General features: G+C 51.3%; 7 protein-coding genes across 7 annotated transcripts; 4 read left to right on the forward strand and 3 right to left on the reverse strand.

The window, feature by feature from the left end:
- Nucleotides 1-380: 380 nt before the first annotated feature.
- LDX57_003322 (allantoate permease family MFS transporter) lies at nucleotides 381-2,512 on the forward strand (the record flags this gene model as incomplete). The annotated part of the gene is made up of 8 exons (XM_046084967.1): nucleotides 381-621; nucleotides 678-773; nucleotides 827-971; nucleotides 1,023-1,083; nucleotides 1,145-1,564; nucleotides 1,619-1,967; nucleotides 2,079-2,259; nucleotides 2,461-2,512. 8 exons carry the CDS (start codon nucleotides 381-383, stop codon nucleotides 2,510-2,512), a joined length of 1,545 nt encoding a protein of 514 aa, XP_045940930.1.
- Nucleotides 2,513-4,754: 2,242 nt separating this feature from the next.
- LDX57_003323 (uncharacterized protein) lies at nucleotides 4,755-5,753 on the forward strand (the record flags this gene model as incomplete). Its single annotated transcript, XM_046084968.1, has 2 exons — nucleotides 4,755-4,770; nucleotides 5,245-5,753. The coding sequence occupies 2 exons, from the start codon at nucleotides 4,755-4,757 to the stop codon at nucleotides 5,751-5,753; spliced, it is 525 nt and encodes a 174-aa protein (XP_045940931.1).
- Nucleotides 5,754-7,904: 2,151 nt separating this feature from the next.
- On the forward strand, nucleotides 7,905-10,071 carry LDX57_003324 (uncharacterized protein). Its single transcript, XM_046084969.1, has one exon. It carries the CDS (start codon nucleotides 8,478-8,480, stop codon nucleotides 9,693-9,695), a length of 1,218 nt encoding a protein of 405 aa, XP_045940932.1. The 5' UTR covers nucleotides 7,905-8,477; the 3' UTR covers nucleotides 9,696-10,071.
- A 437-nt stretch (nucleotides 10,072-10,508) lies between these two features.
- Nucleotides 10,509-11,364, reverse strand: imp3 (snoRNA-binding rRNA-processing protein IMP3; the record flags this gene model as incomplete). Its single annotated transcript, XM_046084970.1, has 3 exons — nucleotides 10,509-10,682; nucleotides 10,880-11,240; nucleotides 11,333-11,364. 3 exons carry the CDS (start codon nucleotides 11,362-11,364, stop codon nucleotides 10,509-10,511), a joined length of 567 nt encoding a protein of 188 aa, XP_045940933.1.
- A 723-nt stretch (nucleotides 11,365-12,087) lies between these two features.
- SCJ1 (putative DnaJ domain protein) lies at nucleotides 12,088-13,426 on the forward strand (the record flags this gene model as incomplete). Its single annotated transcript, XM_046084971.1, has 2 exons — nucleotides 12,088-12,251; nucleotides 12,325-13,426. 2 exons carry the CDS (start codon nucleotides 12,088-12,090, stop codon nucleotides 13,424-13,426), a joined length of 1,266 nt encoding a protein of 421 aa, XP_045940934.1.
- A 741-nt stretch (nucleotides 13,427-14,167) lies between these two features.
- On the reverse strand, nucleotides 14,168-16,118 carry LDX57_003327 (uncharacterized protein; the record flags this gene model as incomplete). Its single annotated transcript, XM_046084972.1, has 7 exons — nucleotides 14,168-14,233; nucleotides 14,381-14,767; nucleotides 14,956-15,201; nucleotides 15,267-15,286; nucleotides 15,360-15,785; nucleotides 15,881-15,989; nucleotides 16,050-16,118. The coding sequence occupies 7 exons, from the start codon at nucleotides 16,116-16,118 to the stop codon at nucleotides 14,168-14,170; spliced, it is 1,323 nt and encodes a 440-aa protein (XP_045940935.1).
- Nucleotides 16,119-16,463: 345 nt separating this feature from the next.
- Nucleotides 16,464-19,482, reverse strand: LDX57_003328 (uncharacterized protein). Its single transcript, XM_046084973.1, has 5 exons — nucleotides 18,743-19,482; nucleotides 18,553-18,659; nucleotides 18,386-18,498; nucleotides 18,256-18,334; nucleotides 16,464-18,171 (listed from the first exon to the last, which is right to left on the reverse strand). The coding sequence occupies exons 1-5, from the start codon at nucleotides 19,045-19,047 to the stop codon at nucleotides 16,751-16,753; spliced, it is 2,025 nt and encodes a 674-aa protein (XP_045940936.1). The 5' UTR covers nucleotides 19,048-19,482; the 3' UTR covers nucleotides 16,464-16,750.
- Between the last annotated feature and the right edge of the window lie 1,959 nt (nucleotides 19,483-21,441).

A 21,441-nucleotide genomic window follows, 5' to 3' on the forward strand; every position in this document is an offset into this window, starting at 1 on the left:
AGGATGAGTGGATCAGTGTCGCCCCGATTCGCAAGTATATTGGTCCCCGTCGATAAGCTTGCCTGCACTAGGGCCTTTAGTTCGGTCTACCCCAGATATCAGCTGCTTATCGGGAGGAGGCGTGTGTTCCTTCGCATGCAGACGAGGCCTGATCAGGCAGCTCGTTGGTTAATTCCGCTGTATTCCGCTATGATGCCATGCGGCCAGTGAGCGTATCTTCTTAAAATCCTGGCCAACTGTCCCTCAAATTGCGGTCTGCCGGCTCTTCCTGTCTCCTTCTTCCCTACTTATGAGATCGTGACGCGCCGACTGCGTTATCTTTCCCCCCTCTTTGGCCTTGATAATTATTGAAGACGCTGTTTCAGCGTAAAGCACAGACTATGACGGAAGAGAAAGCGACAGGTCCCACGGCCGAGGACGTGGCGGTAGACATGAAGAAGAATGTCGACCCCTCGCTGGAGAAACATGCGCATGATGCCGACGAGGCGATGAAAGCTATCCAGGAGCTCCAAGGTGAATCGATCACGTTAGACGCGGAGACGAACAAACGGCTGCTGCGGATTATCGACTGGCATATGATGCCGATCATGTGTTTCGTATATGGCATGAACTATCTGGATAGTGAGTTTTGTCTTCTAGCGTGGGGGGTCTATACTAATCGATGGTTTATCTTCTAGAAACAACGCTCTCCTACGCCAGTGTCATGGGCCTCAAGCCAGATTTGGGATTAGAAGGCGATCAGTACCAGTGGCTGGGCAGTTTGTTCTACTTCGGTCAGTTTGGGTGCAGTCAACAATAGATGATGGACGAGACTGACAGAAACCAGGGTACTTGGCGTGGGAATATCCGACGAATCGACTGCTCCAGCTTCTTCCGCTGGGGAAGTACTCGGCGGCGTGTATCATCATCTGGGGTTCGATCCTTTGCTGCTTTGCTGCGGTTCATAACTTTCCTGGGGCGGTTGCTATTCGGTGAGTTGGTTGGACTTGAGTGCACAATTCTTTCTGACCAGATGATTCTAGCTTCTTTCTGGGTGTTTTTGAAGCCTCCGTCACGCCGGGGTTTGCTTTGTTGACTTCGCAGGTTTGTCTAATCTTTATTGTCTTCCTGATCATTTCCCTGATCACCCACTGACAAACCTCAGTGGTATACCAAACAAGAACAAGGCAGTCGGGTCAACATATGGTTTAGTTTCAACGGCTGGGGACAAATCCTAGGTGGTTTCGTGGCATATGGCATTGCAGTCGGCACCGAGAGACACGGCTCCGCCATCGAGCCATGGAAGATCGTCTTCCTCGTAACCGGTCTCCTCACGGTGACCCTCGGGGTCATCTTTCTCTGGATCGTCCCAGACAGCCAGCTAAACTGCCGCTGGCTCAAACAGGAAGATCGCATTCTCGCCATCGCCCGCGTGCGCATCAACCAGCAAGGCATCGGCAACAAGCACTTCAAGCTCTACCAGGTCAAAGAGTCGATCCTGGACCCCATGACCTGGGCATTCTTCTTCTTTGCCATCATAGCCAACATTCCCAACGGCGGCATCACCAACTTCTTCAACCAACTGGTCAGTCTTTCCCTAAACTCTCTTCATCTCCCATCTAAACATAATGGAAACTAGATCACCAGCTTCGGCTACACCGAAAAACAAAGCCTCCTCTACGGCACCCCCGGCGGCGCCGTCGAGATCGTCGCTCTCCTGCTAAACGGCTACATCGGCCAGATCACCAACCAACGCATCCTCTGCAGCTTCGGTGGCATGATCGCCGCCATCGTCGGAATGGTCCTCATCGTCGCGCTGCCGTTGGATAACAACGTCGGCCGTCTGATCGGGTACTACATGACGCAAGCTAGTCCTACGCCGTTCGTTGCGCTTCTTTCGATGATCTCGTCCAATGTCGCGGGTTATACAAAGAAAACTACAGTCGCTGCATTCTACCTTATTGGATATTGTGCGGGGAATATCATCGGTGCGTCTGTCCCTTTCTCCTCCTATCTTCGCGCTCCCAGACTTCCATACATTCTCATCTTAAACGTTTTCCTATCTAACATTCACCCCAATATATGGGGAGATGAAATAGGCCCCCAAGTCTTCCGCCCAGAAGACGCCCCGCGCTACGTCCCCGCCGAAATCACCATCATCGTCTGCTGGGGCGTTTGCCTCATCCTGCTTGGTTTTATCTGGTGGTGGTATAAGAAGGAGAATGAGCGGAAGGCTCGCGTCCGCGCGAGTCCGGAGTACGTCAGGTTGGAGAATCAAGAGTATGTTTCCCTTCCCTTTTCCCTATCTGTCACTGGCCCTAGCCCTATCCCTGTTGTCTTGTTTGATCGACTTGGACTTGTCAATTGGAGTCTTCTGTCGATCTGCAACATATCCATGCGTACATATTTGGGTTCAGATGCATGGGGATTTGGATACAGATACAGATACAGCTACTGACTGATAATTGCAACTGATTCTAGATGGCTGGACCTGACCGATCGCGAGAATAGCGAGTTTGTATATTCGTTGTGATTTGCTTTGGATGTCTTATTTGTTGGAGACTTGTTGATATTTTTCTATCCTGCCTATGTCTTTCCATTTTATCCTCGTTACGAAACTATAACCCACGGCACCAATTCCTCCTAACATGGTCTGATATATAATGGATGAATGAATGTATGAAATAAACCGATCTAACTACAACCCACCCTAGAAGAACACAAACTCCCCTAAATAAATGACCCCCTTCCCTTCTCCTTCTTACCTTCTCTGGATAGATGCAGTGCGTATAAACTAAATCCATGGGTATGCATGTACCTATACAACCCGGAATCTACACAACAAACGTAGATTTCCATCCCCCAAGGCCATGGAAATGGAAAAACTCGGGTTAGTACGGAGAGCGGAGTCCCTGCTTCGCGAGTGCAAAATTAAGTCCTCAACAATCTGGACCCTAATGAAACCCGAAAAAGTTCTCGAGAAGATCGGTGACAGCATAATTACGGCTGCGATAGCCCAGTCACGGCCTGCTCAACTGTTGGCGATTTCCCTTGCCATCGGTCGTGCTTTTTGATTTCTGAAAAGTATCTAAATCGGTACAATTGAGAGGGACCATCGCTCGAAGTCTAGGAGAGCGGGGAAAACCAGCACCGCACCTCTTATTAATCATCATCCGAAGTACAAGTAGGTATGCTTGCTTTTTGATAGCGGAAGTGTTAAATCCCATATGCAACCAGTCTACCATTGAGGAGAGAAAGGGTGTCCAGACAGAGACGCCAGGGTAGAGAGTATTAGGGTCTGCCCCGAAATCAAGAACCCGGTGGAGAAGGTCGATGTTGGGAATTGTAGTTCCAGTTTTGAGGAACGCTTCGAACCATGTCATTCCGACGTCCTATATACCCAAGTATAGACCGTTGAAGTGGTAGCTGCTGGTTCCTGATGCGGGAAGTGACTCATTTGACGTTTGGTGTGTTTGATTCCCCTTTGCCCTGAGCGGTTTGGACGGTAGCTGTTCGTTGGGAGGTTGCTGTATAGTAAAATGAGCGGATATGGAATGGAAGGATAGTAGAAATTAATGCACGTGTGAACTTCCGTCTAGCTGCTTAACTATTCACTTACCTCTGTAGTCTCGTACACGGGTTTCGATTGATATTGATTATCTCATTATCTCTCCGAGGTGGCCGCATGTATGGTACATGCAATGATTCGATAGAACGACAATTCTCATCGAATTCGTAGGTTTCGCATGCACTCTCCTTCAACGTTAACTGGGTCGGACCGCTGCATGGTCGGGATGTAGACCGAAGTATGAAATCCTCTGCTGTTAGGGTGAAGTTTTAGTGAGAGGATAATTGAATGAAGAAAGAAAGGGAGGGGGGAGAGAATAGTTCGAGACGCTAGACTCGTGAGACTGAGAGTAAAGGGCCAGACAATGACAATAGTAATAGAAACAGTAGATAAATAAAGAATATGGACCAGAGCCGAGAAAAACCGAATAGGATAAAGACCCGGGAAGGAAGTGAAATCAGGGACCTATAAGCTACAACTACACCTTAAGGGGTTTGCTTTGTGGAATCATCTACTCCACTCTATTCTTCCTCCTCTCCCTTCTCTATACACAACTCTGCTTTGTCTGTTATTCTCCGTACCCGTACCATACTCTATTTATATCATCTACACTCAAGCTCAGCTACGATGGGATTGAAGAAAGATGAAGTGTCTCGTTGTCTAGCCTTGTACATGTCCTTGCTTGGCCTTGTCTTCCTTGGCTTGCTCTCCATGTCCTCCATGTCCTCCATGTCCTCCATGTCATCCAGGCTATCCAGGCTATCCATGCCATGCCTTGTCTTGCCATGCTCTCCAGGTCAGGACACCGTTCCAGTTCACCGATGCAGTTCACCATCAACAAAAATGACAAACAAAAGGAAACAACAGCTTGTGATGAGGACAATTGAAATCAGACAGGCAACAGAGAACAGGAAGCACAGAACAAAAAGAAACCCCCCTCTATCCCCATCCCACTCCCTCCCCTACCCCCCCAGCAAGCAAAAGTCAGCCACATCCAACCCAAGTCAAAACAAAGACAAAAGACAAAAGACTCACCAGTTTCACTCCAGCTCATAACTGAAGTTCGTTATCAGAGGCCGTAAAGAGCAACAAGCTCATCACGGGGGTCTGATAACCCAGGCCCGTTCCCAACCGCCCAACCTTGGGACCTGGAAATTGTGATTCTTGGTAAGGTAGAAAAACAAACGTCAGCTGGGTGTGTCCCGAAATGCCACCTCCTCGTAGTGAGTCTGGGGCTGAAGAAGGGGAAGGGGGAAAGGGGAATGTGTGCAGTGCAGTGTGAAAGGGGAAGTGCCATCCGAAACCCGCCCTATTGTTTTTTCTGTGCAGTGTAATGAAGAAGAAGAAAGGAATATGCCCATCCGAAACCCGCCCTATGCTTTTTCTCTTTTCTTCTTCTTTTTTTTTTTCTGTGAAGGGGAAGAGGAATGTGCAGTGTAGTGTGAAAAGGGAAAGAAAAAACCCATCCGAAACCCGCCCTATCGTTTTTTCTGTGCAGTGGAAGAAAAAGAAAGAGAAAGAAGGAAAGAGAAGTGCCCATCCGTAACCCGCCCTATTGTTTTTTCTGTGTTTTTCTGGTTGATCAAATGATCGATGTGTGGAACAGACAGCAAGGAAAGAGATAAGACAAGTCAAAGGGAAGAAGAAAAGCAGGTGCTGGTAATGCGAACAGCAAGGAAAGGAATAAGGCTAGGCAGCAGCAGCTACAGAAGAAGAAGAGAAGCAGAAGAAGCAGAAGAAGCAGAAGAAGCAGAAGAAGCAGAAGAAGCAGAAGAAGCAGAAGAAGCAGAAGAAGCAGAAGAAGCAGAAGAAGCAGAAGAAGCAGAAGAAGCAGAAGAAGCAGAAGAAGCAGAAGAAGCAGAAGAAGCAGAAGAAGCAGAAGAAGCAGAAGAAGCAGAAGAAGCAGAAGAAGCAGAAGAAGCAGAAGAAGCAGAAGAAGCAGAAGAAGCAGAAGAAGCAGAAGAAGCAGAAGAAGCAGCAGAAGCAGCAGAAGGGAAAGATGCTAGCAATGCAAACAGCAAGGAAAGAAATAAGACAAGTCAAAAGAACAGAAAAGAGCAGGTCGACCAAGCTGACAAGAGGGATGCATCTGGTTGCCCTGATGCATCCTCTGTCGCAACTCTCCCTGCAGCTGGGCTACGAGGGAGGGGAGTTGACGAAGGAAAGAAGAGGAGGGAGACGGGGGAGAGAGGGAAGGAATTTATAGGGGAGGGAACGGCGCTAGCAGCAAGCGAGGAGTCATTCGGTGGCGAAAAGAGCATGAGAATTGTATAGCAAATTGTTATGCTCTAGTTTAGGATGACGAGCGATGTTGTCGTGAATGATGGTGGTGAATAAAAAGTTCCGTGGTTGGGGGTGAAGCGCTGGGAGGGAATGGGAGCGCGGATTGGAGCGCGAGGGAGCTTCCGGGGAAAGGGCCCCGTCAAGTTTGGTTTAGTAGTCGCCTGCTGGTGAGATTCACTGGATTGGAGCAGGTCGAAGTCTGATGAAGCAGTTATACTTCGGGGTGAGTCAGGGGATTAGCTGTCGTGACGGGATGCTCGAGAATCGAGCTTGAGTGCCTAGAGAAAGGGTCTATGTGAGGAAGTATAGAGAGACTAGCTCCCGTACTGCAGAAGAGCAGAATGGCATGAGGAGCCGAGCAAACGCCTACTCTACAGCATTTGATATCTAGGATGAAGCTCTTCGATGCAACCTAGGTACAAAGGAGATGTACACTGTGACTCACATCTTCCACCATGTCATCCTTTTCCATCGTCCCATTGAAGGACTAGGCATCTCGTCAAAATTGCATAACAGTTCCGTAGCATTTGCTCTTTGGGGGTGGGTGACTGGCAAGCTTTGGCCACTCTTGATATAGCATCTTCTGCGGTAAGAGTGTCGTCAGACTAAGGGTAGGGTAGCATGCAACTAGGCAGCAACAGTCAAGACCTGCAACTGCAAAATGCTACCCTGCCCGAACGTAGATCAACCCAGGAGTCAGTCACCATCACTACGGAATAGAGAGCCGCAGGACAATGAAGGCCTTGATTCTGTTTAGGGCTAGCTCATTAAGCTTTCTAGGGCTGAGAGTGACCGTAGTACAGCCCTACCATCCACCACCGTCGTGTCAACGCGGTGTCAGCAATCCCATTCTCTGTCGACAGCTCATCCGCCCAAAACCTGACCGAATCTGTGTACTTCCATACAGATATATCTCGGCTGCCGACAAGGATAGCTGCATGAACGTACAGACCACGGTCCGATCAGCACGTGCCGAACGTCGAGCCAGGTGCGCCTGAGGAAGCCGAAGGGGTTCCGTACGTCATACTCGCGTGGCCGCCGACCCAATATTGTCGCAACGTCGAGTACCATGGAAACAAGGATCTACCTGGGCAATTGACATTTAGCTGGGAGGATAATCACATTAAGAAAAGTGAGTATGTGTAAATGATTGCGCTGTGTACTTCGAACTCTTTCTTCTACTTTCTCCTGAGATCCAAAAAAGAAAGAAGGAAAGAGGAAGGAGAATCCGACGCGGGAAAAGTTGTGTAATTCTGACCCGTCATACGGCATGGTGAACATCTCCGAGCACATGACTGGGTGTTACCTGGTCTGGTGGTCAATCTGGTGTGTAACTCGTCCGGTGAGGTCAGCTCCGGAGTAGTCAGTAGAGAGAGAGGAGCTCATACATTCTCAGGATACGGAGTACTCATTGTTAGATATCCCAACTAAGAAGTTAAGCAGCCACTAGACTCGGAAGTTACCGCTTTCCCGCCTGGAAACTGGCGGTCAACCCAATCGACCAGTCACGGCGAGGCTGGCGGGGCGTGCCTCTGGAGACTACCGGATTGGGGAAGGTGGGTGCCTTAGGTTCTTCTTGTCAGTGACCCTCTTGGCCTCTGCAAGTGATCCTTCCTTTTTGACTTTGGTCTTCCTTCGCGTTTTCTCGAAGGCCCGATCGCGTTCGCTCAGATGAGGGGATATTCACCAGCCCATCCTGAGACTCTGAATGAATTCCAGAAACTGAGGATCGATGTTCCTGCCTCAGGCATCGAGTGCCTGGCCGGCTGCAGGCACGGGCGATCTAGACTCGCCTCAATGCAGGGGCAGTCCTCCAGTCCTCGGAGTAAGACAGGGAAGACAGGGAGACAGGGAGAACCGGTTTGATGGCCTTCTTCCAACTTCAGTCGAATTTGACATGGTGGTCAATCCCTGCTGAATCGGTCCAGACCAGCCGGAGGGGCTTCTCCATCGTCTGTCGGTGTAGAACGCTAAATTGCTAAACCACCGCTAAATCGACGGAAAAGTCAACTAAAGTGCGAGTCTACACAGTACGTAGTTAGCACTACTGTTGAGAAAAACTAACTGAATGATTCCCCCCAGTCGGTGAGACGCAGGATCGATCATCACACCATCCCTTGGCCACTTTAAAAGGCATGTCCGATGCCCTCCAGACTCGTCCACCTGACCGGTCATTCGTGCTTGTCTCTCGTTCCCTTGCCTCGTCTTTCTTTCTTTTATTTCCATCTTTGCCTTCCTTTTGTCCACTAAGAATACCTCGTCTTTGAAAATCCTCCCCACCCTCCACAAAGAATCAATCACCGTCTTCATTTCCTTGTCCTTGTTTACTCCGTACTTGGTGCCGACTGCCTGCTCCTTCTGGCCTCCTCCCCTCTTCGGAACCCTAATCTTATCGATCGTATTCATTTAAACCCCCTCGATTCCCCTCCTTCGACTCCCCTAAAGATTGATTGATCATCGCTATCCTTACCTTTATTGTTATTATTGTTATCTATTATTCATATCCCTCCCGCTTCTCCTGGTCGGCTGATCTCCGCCAATTATTCGCTCTTCTGACCGGCTTCGCTGTCTTCAGGCATTCGAGCAGCCACTCGAGCATGTGAATGCTTGGGTCCGAGTGAATCATTCTCCTGTTCAGTCCCTCCTGATGGCTGCTGCCTCCACATGCTCCGGCCATTCTCTTCACGGCGCCTACTGTGACAATGCTCCACCTCAGGGGGTTCATATTAATAGCAGCCATAACCGCCCGCTGCGTATAGTTCCTCCCACTACCCTTGCGTCGTCTCCACCTAGAACAACTACAAATCTCGGAGATGTCTCGTCGACCTTTTCTACTGTCGAAGTCGATCTTGCTTCGCAATCCATCTCTGCTTTGAATATCATGGGTGCCAAAGATACCATGCTGCACGTTACTGAACTTCCGATGGAGACCGCCCCGGACCTCGCCGTCATCGAGCCCTCATCTCCAACAATGGAGACGGTGGAGGAAGTGCCGTCCGTCGAACTAGAAGCGCCAGCAACAACTTCCTCGCCTGCGTCTGCCAAACATCGCACTCCGAAGCGAAAGCGAACTGCCTCGCCTCCTTCGCCTGCCTCGACCACTCCCTCCCAACATGTCCGTTCCGCCTCGCGCAGCACGCGACGCTCTGCTCCGCCCAGCAGCCGTCCTGGCTCTCTCCATTCGCACCGCCGCGCGGTGACGACCTCTTCTCTCACCCCGTCCTCGCATCCTAGTCCCAGCGACCCCGAAACCAGACGCCAGAACCTCCTCGCCCTGCACCGCGAGTCTTGTCGCCTCTTCCAGAACAACGGTCGAGTCAGGGACAGCGAAGGCAGCGCACCGTCGCCATCCTCCTCCACTGCAACCATGCCGACACCTCCCCGCACCGTGCGCGCCTACTCAGACCTCAGCACGCCACCTCTCTCTCCAATCCTTAACTCCATGACCAGCACTTCTCAGCGCCCACACTTTCCCCCGCCTCTCCGCATCTGCTCCGCCTTCACCCCGTCCGACTCGGATCCTATCTCCCCGATCCCCATCCACCCCTCCGCCACCGTCATCGACTGGACCTCCCCGTCGACTCGCCGCCGCGAGTACAAGAAAATCGACCGCGCCAGCAGTGGCGTGCGCGGGTTCTGGCGTCGCGTCGCACCGCGCTGGGCCCGGTTCGGCGGCGACGACCGTACCCCGTTCTTCGAGGAGAAAGACGGCAAGGGGAACTACGATGGTAGTGTGCGTCGCTTCCGGATGGATTTACCGGATGAAGTCCCTCACTCGGAGAGGACGGTCGGATCTATGCGCGGATTGAAGCTGAAGAGGAAACTTGTCGGTGGGATGGGGCGGTCACGAAGTGATTCTACTTGATTGGAGGATGGACTTGGATATCGTAATTCGGGAGGACACGATAGAGCAGGCTATTCGGCGCCGGCGAGAATAGCCTAGCGACAAAGGAACACCACACGAAAAAGATGAAGCCTGGGGCTTCCAGACAGTCTTCCCCAGAAAGAATATGGATGACTGCTCTGCTGGATAGAACAGCTGGCTGATAGATGACGGATGGATGGGATGTGTTTGTGTGTTGAGCACACCACCAACCTGCCTGCCTACCTTCCTAGAGAGAGGTATGCAAATACAAAACCTCGTGGACGAGACGACAAACAGAGGAAGTGGACAAAGTGAGTGACCGACCGGCTGGGTTTTCGGTTGTTGGATTGGGTTGGCTCCGTGATTTCAAATTATGATACCCCTGAAAATTGCAATAGACTGACCTTTTTGACTTGTGATCTTTACATGAACCAGAAAGTGCGTGCGCGTATATGTCGTAGAATGTGTCAAAAGGTAATAAACTTTTTTAATCTATACTAAAATCAACCCCTAAAAAAGATAGAAACAAAACGCCGACATCATCATATACAGAACCAGACCCAGCAAATAAATAAATCTGAAAGATAGGGTATATCAAGAGAACAGCTTCCCCACGTGCATATCCACACCACCACCACCACCACTGGTCAATAACATAAAATGCAAGTCTAAACAAATGTCGTCCTAATCTAGAACTTGACACACAGACAAGCAAGACCACACCAAGACCCTCAAGTCCAGCAACTTAAGACGCAGTGAAGACACCCCAGTTCGGGTACCTTAACAAGATGATAAAGACGAAATGAAACCAAATCACAACATATCGAAATCATCCAGCTTATCCCGATACTGCATGATATTCCGCTTGATCTTGCTGCTGTCCACCCAGGTGACATAGTCCTCCATGTTCCGGGTGACCAGGAACGCCGAGTCTGTGACGACTTCCGTGCCGACACGTACATGGCCTTGTTCGATGAATGTGACGGCCTAGATTTTGTTAGCTTTTCCACTTTGACATATTTTTCTCTTGCCCGGCTCAGTTTCGTTTCTCTTATCCATCTTGAACTTGAAGTCAAGGTCAAACGGAAGGGAAGAGAATACGACGCGCGCAACTTAACCAGAAAAGAACCTGGTAGGAAAGGATAAAGAGAAAGAGGGGAGAGGGAAGAGAGAGGGGGACACACCGTCTTAATATTCTCCACCATCCCATTCCGCGCCATAACAACCCCCAACCGTCTCCTACAAAACGCCGAAACCGTAACCTCCCTCTCAACCCGCGACAGCCCGGCCCCCTGCTCCCGACTCTGTTTCAAGATCCCCATCCGCCACAACTTATCCAGCATCTCGGCTTCGATCTTCTTGCGCAGCGGGTCCGAGCTCGGGTCCAGCTGGGACAGCTTGTGGGCGAGTTGGCGCAGGGAGCCGCAGAGCGAGTTGTATTTTTTGTAGTCGAGGGGGTGTTGGAGGTAGTAGCGGGCGCGGATGGTGGTTTCGCGGTGGTCGTTGTCGGATTTGTAGGTTTCGAAGTTGTGTTTGCGGAGGAGTCTGTGGTTTTTTGGTTAGAATAATCAGATGGTTTGGATGTGGGATGGGGGTTGGGATCTGGGAAGAGTGGTTGAGGAAGGAGGGAGGGGTACTTTTTCTCGTGATGTTTGAGTTGTCGGACCATTTTGGCGGTGTTGAGGGGGGGATTCTGCGCTGTACTGCACTGGATGAATGAGGACGGAGATAATGAAAATGAAGATAAAATTGCGATGGGCGGTGGATCGGTGTCGGTATTCTGCCGGGGTTATTGGCTTGGCGGGTAGGCGGTGAAATGGAGCACCTACGATGTAGGTTGGTCCCGATCGCTGGCTTCTGTTTCTACAATTCCTTTGTCTATATTGGTAGATCTAAAATACTCTGAGAGCAGCTATCGCTCTGGATATACTGTGATAAGCAGGGTACAATATCTTCAGAAAAAGTAACGCACGCATTTACCCTGCACCACTCAGTACTCCTCACCACAGATCTACACACGTGACCGGAAAAACCCACCTCCGTAGGCCACCTATGCGAGACCCATCGTTTACTTATCCAGGCGAATATACTACCGGCCTGACTGGCAACATCTATCCTGCGGCAGCTTCCTTACACAACTTGAGATCTTGGCTGATCTCGAGTCACTCGAATGTCCTCATTCCGATCTCAACAGCTGCCATAAATCGGTCTCGGTGTTATACCATACCTTATTTGCGACGTTTGCGACTTGCGATTGTCATAGCACAACTATCTATCTACCGTTCCTCGTTTATTGTTGATCACCATTCTCGAACACCTAATAAGAACGAATACTATCTCCGACTGATATCGGACCTGCGACAGCGCATGGTCCGCAGCTTACACCCTCACAATGCGTCTTCTCTGTCTTTTCCTCGTCCTCGCAGTATGTCTGCTGCAGGTCCTCGCGGCCGAGGATTACTACAAGATCCTAGGGTTGGATAAATCCGCCTCCGAAAGGGACATCAAGCGGGCGTATCGCACGTTGAGCAAGAAGTATCATCCGGATAAGAACCCGTACGTTCAATTCCATCCATCCTCGATCGACGGACACGACCCGTCCGACTGACGACTGACGTGACCACAACAGAGGCGATGAAACGGCGCGCGAAAAATTCGTCGAAATCGCCGACGCCTACGACGTGCTCTCCACCGCCACGACACGCAAGATCTACGACCAATACGGCCACGAAGGCATCGAGCAGCACCGGTCCGGCGGCACGGCCGGGCGACAAGCACACGACCCATTCGACCTCTTCTCACGATTCTTCGGCGGCGGCGGACACTTCGGCCACGCGCCGGGCCACCGTCGCGGCCCGGACATGGAGTTCCGCGTAGGCCTGCCCCTGCGCGACTTCTACAATGGCCGCGAGGTCGAGATCGTGCTCGAGAAGCAGCAGATCTGCGACGCCTGCGAGGGCACGGGGTCCGCGGACAAGGGGGTCATCACGTGCGACAAGTGTTCCGGGCGGGGCGCGTATATCCAGAAACATATGCTCGCGCCGGGCATGTTCCAGCAGGTGCAGATGCAGTGCGACAAGTGCGGCGGACAGGGGAAGATGGTGAAGAAGCCGTGTGGCGTGTGTGGGGGACACCGGGTGGTGCGGCGCGACGTCGAGACCGCTTTTACCGTCGAGCCGGGCATGGATAAGGGGCAGAAGATCGTGTTCGAGAACGAGGCTGACGAGAGCCCCGATTGGATCGCCGGTGACCTGGTGCTGGTGCTGGAGGAGCGGGAGCCCGAGCTGGGCAAGTCCGAGGAGCAGCGCACTGACGGTACCTTTTTCCGGCGCAAGGGTCGCGATCTGTTCTGGAAAGAGGCTCTCTCGCTGCGCGAGGCCTGGATGGGCGATTGGTCGCGCAACATCACGCATCTCGACGGTCACGTCGTGCACCTCTCCCGTCCCCGGGGCCAGGTCGTTCAGCCGCTCTCCGTCGAGACCGTTGTGGGACAGGGCATGCCGCCGTACTCGGAGGGTCATCTCCACGATCAATCCGACGAGGACGATGACGTTCCGGGCAATCTCTACGTCGAGTACACCGTCATCCTGCCGGATCAGATGGAGTCCGGCATGGAGAAGGAGTTCTTTGCTCTATGGCAGAAATGGAGGAAGAAGATCGGAGTCGATCTCGCGGCGGATGGGAACCGGCCTGCACATGCACATGCACACGCCGAGAAGGACGAGTTATGATCTTTAATCACTTGAATATAGATAGTTAGAATCGACTTCCTTCATCGTCTTTCCTTGGTTTGATGTCTCCATGCGTTAGTTGGGTTGCTCCAGTTCGAGTTTGTCGGACGATAATAACCCCTAAAGTAATGCCTAAGTACCTTGAGAGCCGAAATGAGGACCTGGATCGACAAGAGGCCGGTATTGCATTCCTCCTTCGATGCCCTTGCCATGTGACTTTCCAGGGAACCGGTCAACGGAACAGCCGCTGCTTCGAAAGTAAGTCCCTTTTTAGAAAGCGGTTATTTCTATAGAAAAATTCAGCAAGTCTGCACCCCTAAGACATATTAAACAAATGTAGTTTTACATCGCTTTACTATCTTAAGATTTATTCTATAGTTAGTAACTCTAATCGATCGCTAAGAGGCTCTAAATAGGTACGAAGTATCTAGTTGTCATACAGAACCAAGTATAGATGTATAATAAATTTATGATTCTTTCTGACCACGACGAGCTACGACCCTCTCTCTGTCCGGTTAATCTGTTCCCGGGATCGGTGGCTGACTACGGAGTACGTAGAATGGGGTTGTGGGTGTATCTATATCAGTTCCTTGATAAAACCTCTCTAGCTAGACTAACTACACACACACAATTCCCCAAAACTGAGTCAAATACTAGGAATAATGACCTATGTACTGTACCTGGCAAACACCCCGCAAACAAATCCTAATACCATATCACGCTGAACAACAAGAAAAGCTCTCATAACCCAGGCACAACCGTCTTCAACCCCCTCGCCATCCTAGCAATCTGCCCTGAATAATACGCCTATAATCATCAGAACAGATCATCTCATATCAGCTCACCAATCCAAACATAGAGTTGAAAGCAGCCACGCAACGACAGAACCATCTCCCTTCGAATAAAGAGAAAGGAATGAAATGAAAAGAGAAAGAAAAGGAAGGAAAAACTTACACTCTCCATCCCCGCCCCCACCCCCTTCACCATCCCCCCAAGCACAACCCCCACAACCTTCCCAACCATCCTCCCAACCCAACCCCCCTGATACTGATCCCTGACCCTCCCCAGCGTCAACCCCGCCTCATCCGCCCCCGTCGCTTCGTCTAGCATCAAGGCCGGGAAATGCGGCGCGATGGCCGCCGGTCGTCCGATGCCGATCAGGTCGCAGGCGTTCTGGGATAGTGCGGCTTCGGCGCCGGCGCGCGTGCGGAAACCGCCGGTTAGGAGGAGGGTGAGGGTGGGGTGGCGGTTGCGGGTTTCGTGGGAGAAGGTGAGGAAGAAGGCTTCGCGGTTTTTGGTGCTTGAGGGTTGTGTTTGGGGGGATGAATCGGTGCCCATCATCTGGTTTTTTTTTTTTTTTTTTGTTAGTAGGTTTGGGGTTGGGAAGGTGGGTAGGTAGGTAGGTATGAATATACATGGGGGAAGAGGTAGGGTAGAAGAGTAAATGGATAGATAGATCAGATAAGAAGTGTGAATGATAGATGATAACGGATTAATTGGATGATGTATAATGGAAGGGAAATACTAACTTTTGGATCCGAATAACTCCCCCCCGAGATCTCCAAGAAATCAATCCCCGCGTCCACGAGCAGTCCGATCTGTGTCATGGTGTCTTCGAAAGCTCCCGGGTCGTCGTGGTCATGGTCCGCTGAGTTCAACTTGATGCCGACGCAGAAGGAAGACGGCACGACGGCGCGGATCTGCGCGATGATGTCGAGTATGAATTTGGCGCGGTTTGTGGCGGAGCCGCCGTAGGCGTCTGTTCTGTGGTTTGTCTTGATGAACATAGTTTGTTAGTTGTTAGGTTATTTGTAGATATGGATGTAGATGAGGGGCAGACCTTAGAGTTAAGAAACTGATCTATAGAACTTCAGTTAGCCAATCATGCATCTCTCCCTCTCACCCCAAACCTGAGGAAGGAAATCAAACCTACCAATCAAATACCCATGCGCCCCATGCAACTCAACCCCCGCAAACCCCGCATCTGCCATCACCCTCGCAGCATCCACAAACCGCGCCGTAACCGCCTCGATATCCGCGCTACTCATCTCCCTCGGCGCCGGAAACGTGACCCAACTCACCAGCCGTTCCAGGTACCCGTCGCCCATCGTCAGGGGGATCGCACTCGGCGCGATCGTCGGCGCGCAGAGGCCGCGGTGGCCGGCGCCTCGGAAAGACTGGCGTCCCGGGTGGCAGAGTTGCACGATGCATGGCGTGCTGGAGTGTTCTTGGGCGGCTTGGGCGATGCGGGAGTAGGAATTGATGAGGTCGGTGTTGGCGTGTTTGGAAGTGTAGGGGTCGGCGGGGAGGGATGGGTCGAAGGGCGTGCCGAGGTGGGAGATGTCGACTTGGACGTTTCCTAATCTCGTTTTTGTCAGTTGAGGTTTTTGGTGGGTGGGTGGGTGTGTGTGTGTGTGTGTGTGTGTGTGTGAAGTAAATGGCATGGAGACGAACCGGTCAAAAGACCTCCCCATCCACCCTGTCCCCATTTATGATACGCCTCGACAAGATCCGGCGTCGGGAGGTTGGTATTCCTGTCGGCGAGCATCTCAGCCATAGCAGCCTACAGGTATCTGCATTAGCCAGGCTCTTCTAGTTGAAACAATGGATGCAGCATACATACCTTGACCAGTCGATTCGGAAACACCAATCCGCAGGGGAGTCTCACCGGTTCAGTCAATGGCGACGGCATTTTGGTTTCTCAATGATGTGTATATCAGTACCTTCCTGTATAATGAAAGTGAGTAGAAAGAATTCTATAGTCTTGCAGACAGAACCTATATAGATATGTTCGGGGGTAGCGGAGAGAGAAACCTCGGCACCGAACCTAGTGGAGACGATCGGCCAAACTAGTCAATGTAAGGGAGAGTTGACAAGACTTGAGCCATCAAACTTGACTCAAAAGGACAAGCGTTGCGAGCTGCAGAGTTTATTTTGTGGTCGGCCGGCGATTTGAGTCTCTCCGTTTACTCCACATCTAGATTGTATAGTAATCAATATTGTAGACACAAGTGCTTACTAAAAGGCAAGTGTAGTGAGTGAAAATCCGAGATTCATTGATTCATCTAAATTGCTAATTCCAATCCGCCCATCTAAACCATCTAGAACCAAAACCTGGTTCTGCATCGGACGGAGGAAGCTTTTGGCCAATTAAAGAATATTTGCAGATTCCGAAAAAAGAACGGGGTATAACTGGGTGAAAAAAACATCGGGTCTTTCTTCCAACAGGGCAAGAGAAACGCTTCAAGAAACAGAACGGAAGGCATATGTGGCTGACCAAAGAAATGTGACCAAAATAAACGAAAGAACGCTGGATCATTAAGCTTACAGCTTAGCGTTCTTGTCCTCCTCGCTCGACAGTGCGTTCAGAGCGAAAGAAGCAGGTCCAATGCTGGACAGCAGAGCGCCGACCTCCCGCTCCAGAGCCAGCACCTCGGTGTGGGGATCGTACATGCGGGCCTTGATCCAGGCGTCCAGGGCCTCGTCCGTCATGGCGCGGAGGGGTGTCTCGCGGTCCACCTTGTCCTCCTGGGCCGCGCGGATGACCTTGCGGGCCACCACCACGCTGACGGAGCGGATGCGGGTCAGGTCGGGGTAGAGAAGACCCCGTTCGATCTCCTCCGCGGTAAGAGCCTGAGACAGGGCCTCGCCAGAAGCGTAGATCATGCTGTCGGTGACCTTGACGGCCTTGGACAGAATGGTACCCATACCGATACCAGGGAAGACGTACATGTTGTTGCCCTGGCCGGGGTAGTAGGTGCGGGTCTCGCCGGCCGAGTTGGTGAACGACATGGGCTGGAAGGGGGAACCGGAGGCGAAGAGGGCACGGCCGTCCGTGTTGACGACGGCGCTCTCGTAGTCACACTCCGACTTGGAGGAGGGGTTAGACAGAGGGAAGATGATGGGGCTGGTGTTCCACTCGGCCATCTTGCCCAGGATCTGGGGGGTGAAGACGCCGCCCTGGGTCGACAGACCCATCAGGATGGTGGGCTTCACGTGGTCAACGACCTCCTCGAGGCTCTTCCACTGCTGGCCCTGGTTGTCCGACCGGGCAAAGTACACCTTGTGATCGGCGAGCTTGTCACCGCGGTCCAGGGTGACGAGACCCTTGGTGTCGACGAGGTAGAAGCAAGCACGGGCCTCATCCTCGGTCATACCTTCGCGCACGAAGAAGTCCACGATCTGCTTGGCAACACCCACGCCGGCACTTCCCGCACCGAAGAAAACGGCACGGTGCTCCTTGCAGGGAAGACCCGAGCGCTTGACGGCGTTGATAACACCGCCGAGGATGACGGCACCAGTGCCCTGGATGTCGTCGTTGAAGCAGGTGTAGATGTCACGGTAACGCTCCAGAGCGGGGAAGGGGTTCTTGAAATCCTCGAACTGGATGACAATACCGGGCCAGCGCTCGGTGAGAGCGGTCATCAACTCATCCATGAACTCCAGCTCCTGCTCGGGGGTGACCTTGTCACGACGGCTACCCATGTAGAGCGGGTCTTCCCGGAGAGTCTTGTTGCTGGTACCCAGATCCAGGGTCAGAGGCAGGGTGGCCTCGGGACGAATGCCGGCACATGCAGTGTACAGGGCCAACTTGCCAATGGGGATTCCCATGCCTCCGACGCCAAGATCACCCAGGCCAAGAATTCGGGAGCCATCGGTGATGCATGTGATCTCCACATTGGGCTGCGGCCAGTTGGCAATGACGGCGGCCAGATTGCCGCGATCTTCCCAGCTCAGGTACATGCCTGTGATTTCCGAGATTAGCACGCCAAGTTTTCGGAAGGGTGGGGAATGGGGAAAGCTGTTGACAAGGGTTGCTAAAAACTTACCCTCTGGCTGCTGGTAGATCTCGGACCATCTCTGACAAGCTTCACCCACCACGGGGGTGTAGATGAGGGGAGTCAATTCCTGTTTTCATTTAGAATTATTTTCTCCAAATTGGTATTCATGTTGCCATACCCTCAGGTGATCCGTCACGAGACGGTAGAACAGGTGCACATTGTTCTTGCGGAGGGTACTCAGGTAGAGAAATTTATCGATGGGCGACTGCTTCAGGGCCAACTGAGCCAGACCTGCCAGGAAATTAGTTCCGGACTGGATATTGTGGTGGTGGCGGGTATACGAACAGCGCGTCTTCTGAACCTCGTAGGACTCCGCACGCGGGGGAGTCAGACCGTAGGTGCGGAGATACTTGCGAATGTAGGGAGGGTTGGCGGTATCGTAATTCGACTCCCTACGTGGACCAATTGAATCAGCATCATTCATAGACAATCATAAAGATAGGGTAGACAATGTCTGGCAAAGAATTGAACGTACACTGGAGCAGCGTGGCTCACGTTAGGGGTCGCGTGGACCGGCCGGCCTTGTTGCGCGGGATAACGAGCCATGGTGGCAAGCTGGGGGACGTCCAAACCGGATTTAGAACGAATTCCGAATGAAGAGGAAGAGGTAGACGAGGTGATAGAACGAGATGAAGTACAAGAAGAAGAAGAAGAAGTAGAAGCAGTCGAGAGGGATGAAGAGAGAATTGTAGAAGAAAAAGATCTCGAGGCCACAGGTGGCAGTCTGATTTTATGTAGGCGCACTAACATCGAACCCCCCTGAGCACGAATCCACCACATTCCGACGGTCAGAACGCAGCACCCGTTGTGATCTCCAACGAGGTCGTCGCCAGGACTAAAGAGCCAGGCTGTGGATGGGAAGGAGGAAGACGATGGCTCAGCGATCGGGAAGAGTCGGGGAGTAAGGAGCCAGTCAGAGGCATCGGGGTTGGGACGGTGGATATCGGGGGCGGCGGTTACATGGCAGCGAACCGTTTCGACCGAGTCACGGTGGGAATGGGATACGAAGCTTTTTGGGAAATTGGGGAGGAAAGTGGACAATGGACGAAACGATTTTTGGACTGCCGTGTGGAGAAAAAGGCGAGAAAAAACGGGAGACTCTCCGAGAGGCGAAAGCGAAATGCGACAAATGCGGAGAGATTGGAAATAGAAAAAGAAATGAAAATAATAAAAAAAACCTGAAAGAGAAAAAATAAAATCAAATGAATCGTCAGCAAATACCAGGCAAAGACAAGAAAGTCGAGAATCACAACAGGATTGCGGATCGGAGAGTGAGGCAATTTTCGTTGACACCAGGACGATAACTACCGTGTAGCACGGAGTACGAGAGATATCGCAATTAATGGGACTTGATCTGTCCAGTGGGGGATTTTTTTTATTGCATTTTGAATTTATTGGAAATCAATTGGAATTGGATTGATTCTCGTCCGTCTATTGGTGATTGTGAAGTATGAGTACTCCGTGGTGCCTATTCTTACTGTTTTGTTGAGAATTGCCATTTGAACACATCCTGCCCCTTGTTTGGTTTTCGATTTAATTTTTGTTGAGCGAAGTAAGCGAGATATTTCTTTTTCTTCACAGTTTACTGGTTATTACTAGTACAGTACTTCTTTCTCGTTGAGAGAATCACCCCAAAACCAGAATCAAATCATATACTCCGGACTCCGTCTCTCGTCGTACTATGAATTCTTATCCCGTCGCACTCTCTAGAAGAGAAAAAAGAAAAGAAAAAAAAAAGTCTCCGCGGGCAGCATCCGATATAACATCCCGATCATCTTTTCTTTTTGTAATCCGTTCTTTCCTTCTGGCGGACGGTGGAGCAGTACCAAACATTGCAAGGGAACTCTCACTACGGAGGTAAGACTACTTAGACTAGTCACTTAGAGGGACCCTTCGGTGGAGCCGGTCTCATGTGGCAGCAATTAGGCTTAGCCAGAGCTGCTAGATAGACTAAACTGCGAGAGGAAGGGTTCCAGACGGTTTTTTCCAGCTGAGAGATTCTTCATCGCGTCCCCGCACAGTCAGCGCGGCCCGGAGGCTGGCCGAGTTCGGGTTCTTGACTCAGCGTCGGCTGCCTCGTTATTAATCCTATCTCAGGTAGTTACTGTCTCTCAGAGTCGGTAGACACGCGACCTGTTGCACTTTTGAGGCATTTACCGTGTCTGTAGTCTGCAGTCTGTAGTCTGTACTCCGTAATGTACACCAGTGTGCCTTGCATCCCCTGACCGAGTCCTACAGGTACATACCTAGTTACCTACCTGCATACTCCGAGCATGTCTGTACATCTGTGTGCAACTCCCTGTGGGAACTAGGAATTCAGTTGCGACATTTTCCCAAATGTCCTAGTCCCTCGCCGTGTTTCATTTCGTCGGAACCTCTCCAAAACCTCTCCAAATAGCAAAGCCCTGGTCCAATGACAGCCGAAACCACGATGCCTCCGCGCCGATCGGGCCCGGCCGATGGAGCCTTCGGATGGAGTCAACCTCCCCTAGCTGCTCCGTAGCTTCGCTCGACCAACGCCCAGACGATAATATTAATCAACTATCTGCCATTCCTACCTGACCGTCGCGACGGCCGAGTCAGACTTAGGGCTGGTTTCGGCGTTACCCTCCGTCGTTAGTTCGTTAAGTCGTGATTAGTGATGGATCGGGGTTTGGAACGGTCCAGCCTTTGCGATCAGAAAGTACCGATTAGTCAGGATTGAAGAACATAATAATAACACGAAAAGGGTCAATAGATTAAAAATAGATAAAGAGATACACCAACAAAATCCCGCCGCCACGTTGAGTCATTTATGCACCTCGTCAAGGGGGATGGAATATACGGAGTAGCCCTCATACTTGGGCCTCATCTTTGCGCTTACCGCCCCTTCTTTGTGTCGATCGGGAATTAGAGTACTCAGATATACAGAGTATTTTCTAGACCTCTTCGCTAAAGTCTACTGTATACTCGTACAGTATACACACGTCATGTCATGTCATGTCATCTACTCCATTCATTGAAGAGTCTAGTCGGATCTACACGTAGTGCTGCGGACTACTCCGTACACTCCATCCCATCCTATCCCATACTCCATACTGCATAGTTCCCCCTCTATACGAGCTCCTTTATCCACCCCCGAGCATTCAACCTGTACTCCAGTCTCCGTAGTCCATTCCGTAGTCCATTCCGATC

The sequence above is a fragment of the Aspergillus melleus genome, assembly GCF_016097325.1.
Source record: "Aspergillus melleus strain CBS 546.65 chromosome Unknown contig2, whole genome shotgun sequence".
In the NCBI taxonomy this organism is placed as follows: domain Eukaryota; kingdom Fungi; phylum Ascomycota; class Eurotiomycetes; order Eurotiales; family Aspergillaceae; genus Aspergillus; species Aspergillus melleus.

Bases quoted from the DNA above. Each gene is read 5' to 3' on its own strand.
- LDX57_003324 (XM_046084969.1), top strand. From the start codon at position 8,478: ATGGCTGCTGCCTCCACATGCTCCGGCCATTCTCTTCACGGCGCCTAC.
- LDX57_003328 (XM_046084973.1), bottom strand. From the start codon at position 19,047: ATGTGGTGGATTCGTGCTCAGGGGGGTTCGATGTTAGTGCGCCTACAT. The intron at 18,499-18,552 runs GTTCGTATACCC...ATTTCCTGGCAG, and splicing joins CGAGGTTCAGAAGACGCGCT to GTCTGGCTCAGTTGGCCCTG. The intron at 18,172-18,255 runs GTAAGTTTTTAG...CGGAAATCACAG, and splicing joins GATCTACCAGCAGCCAGAGG to GCATGTACCTGAGCTGGGAA.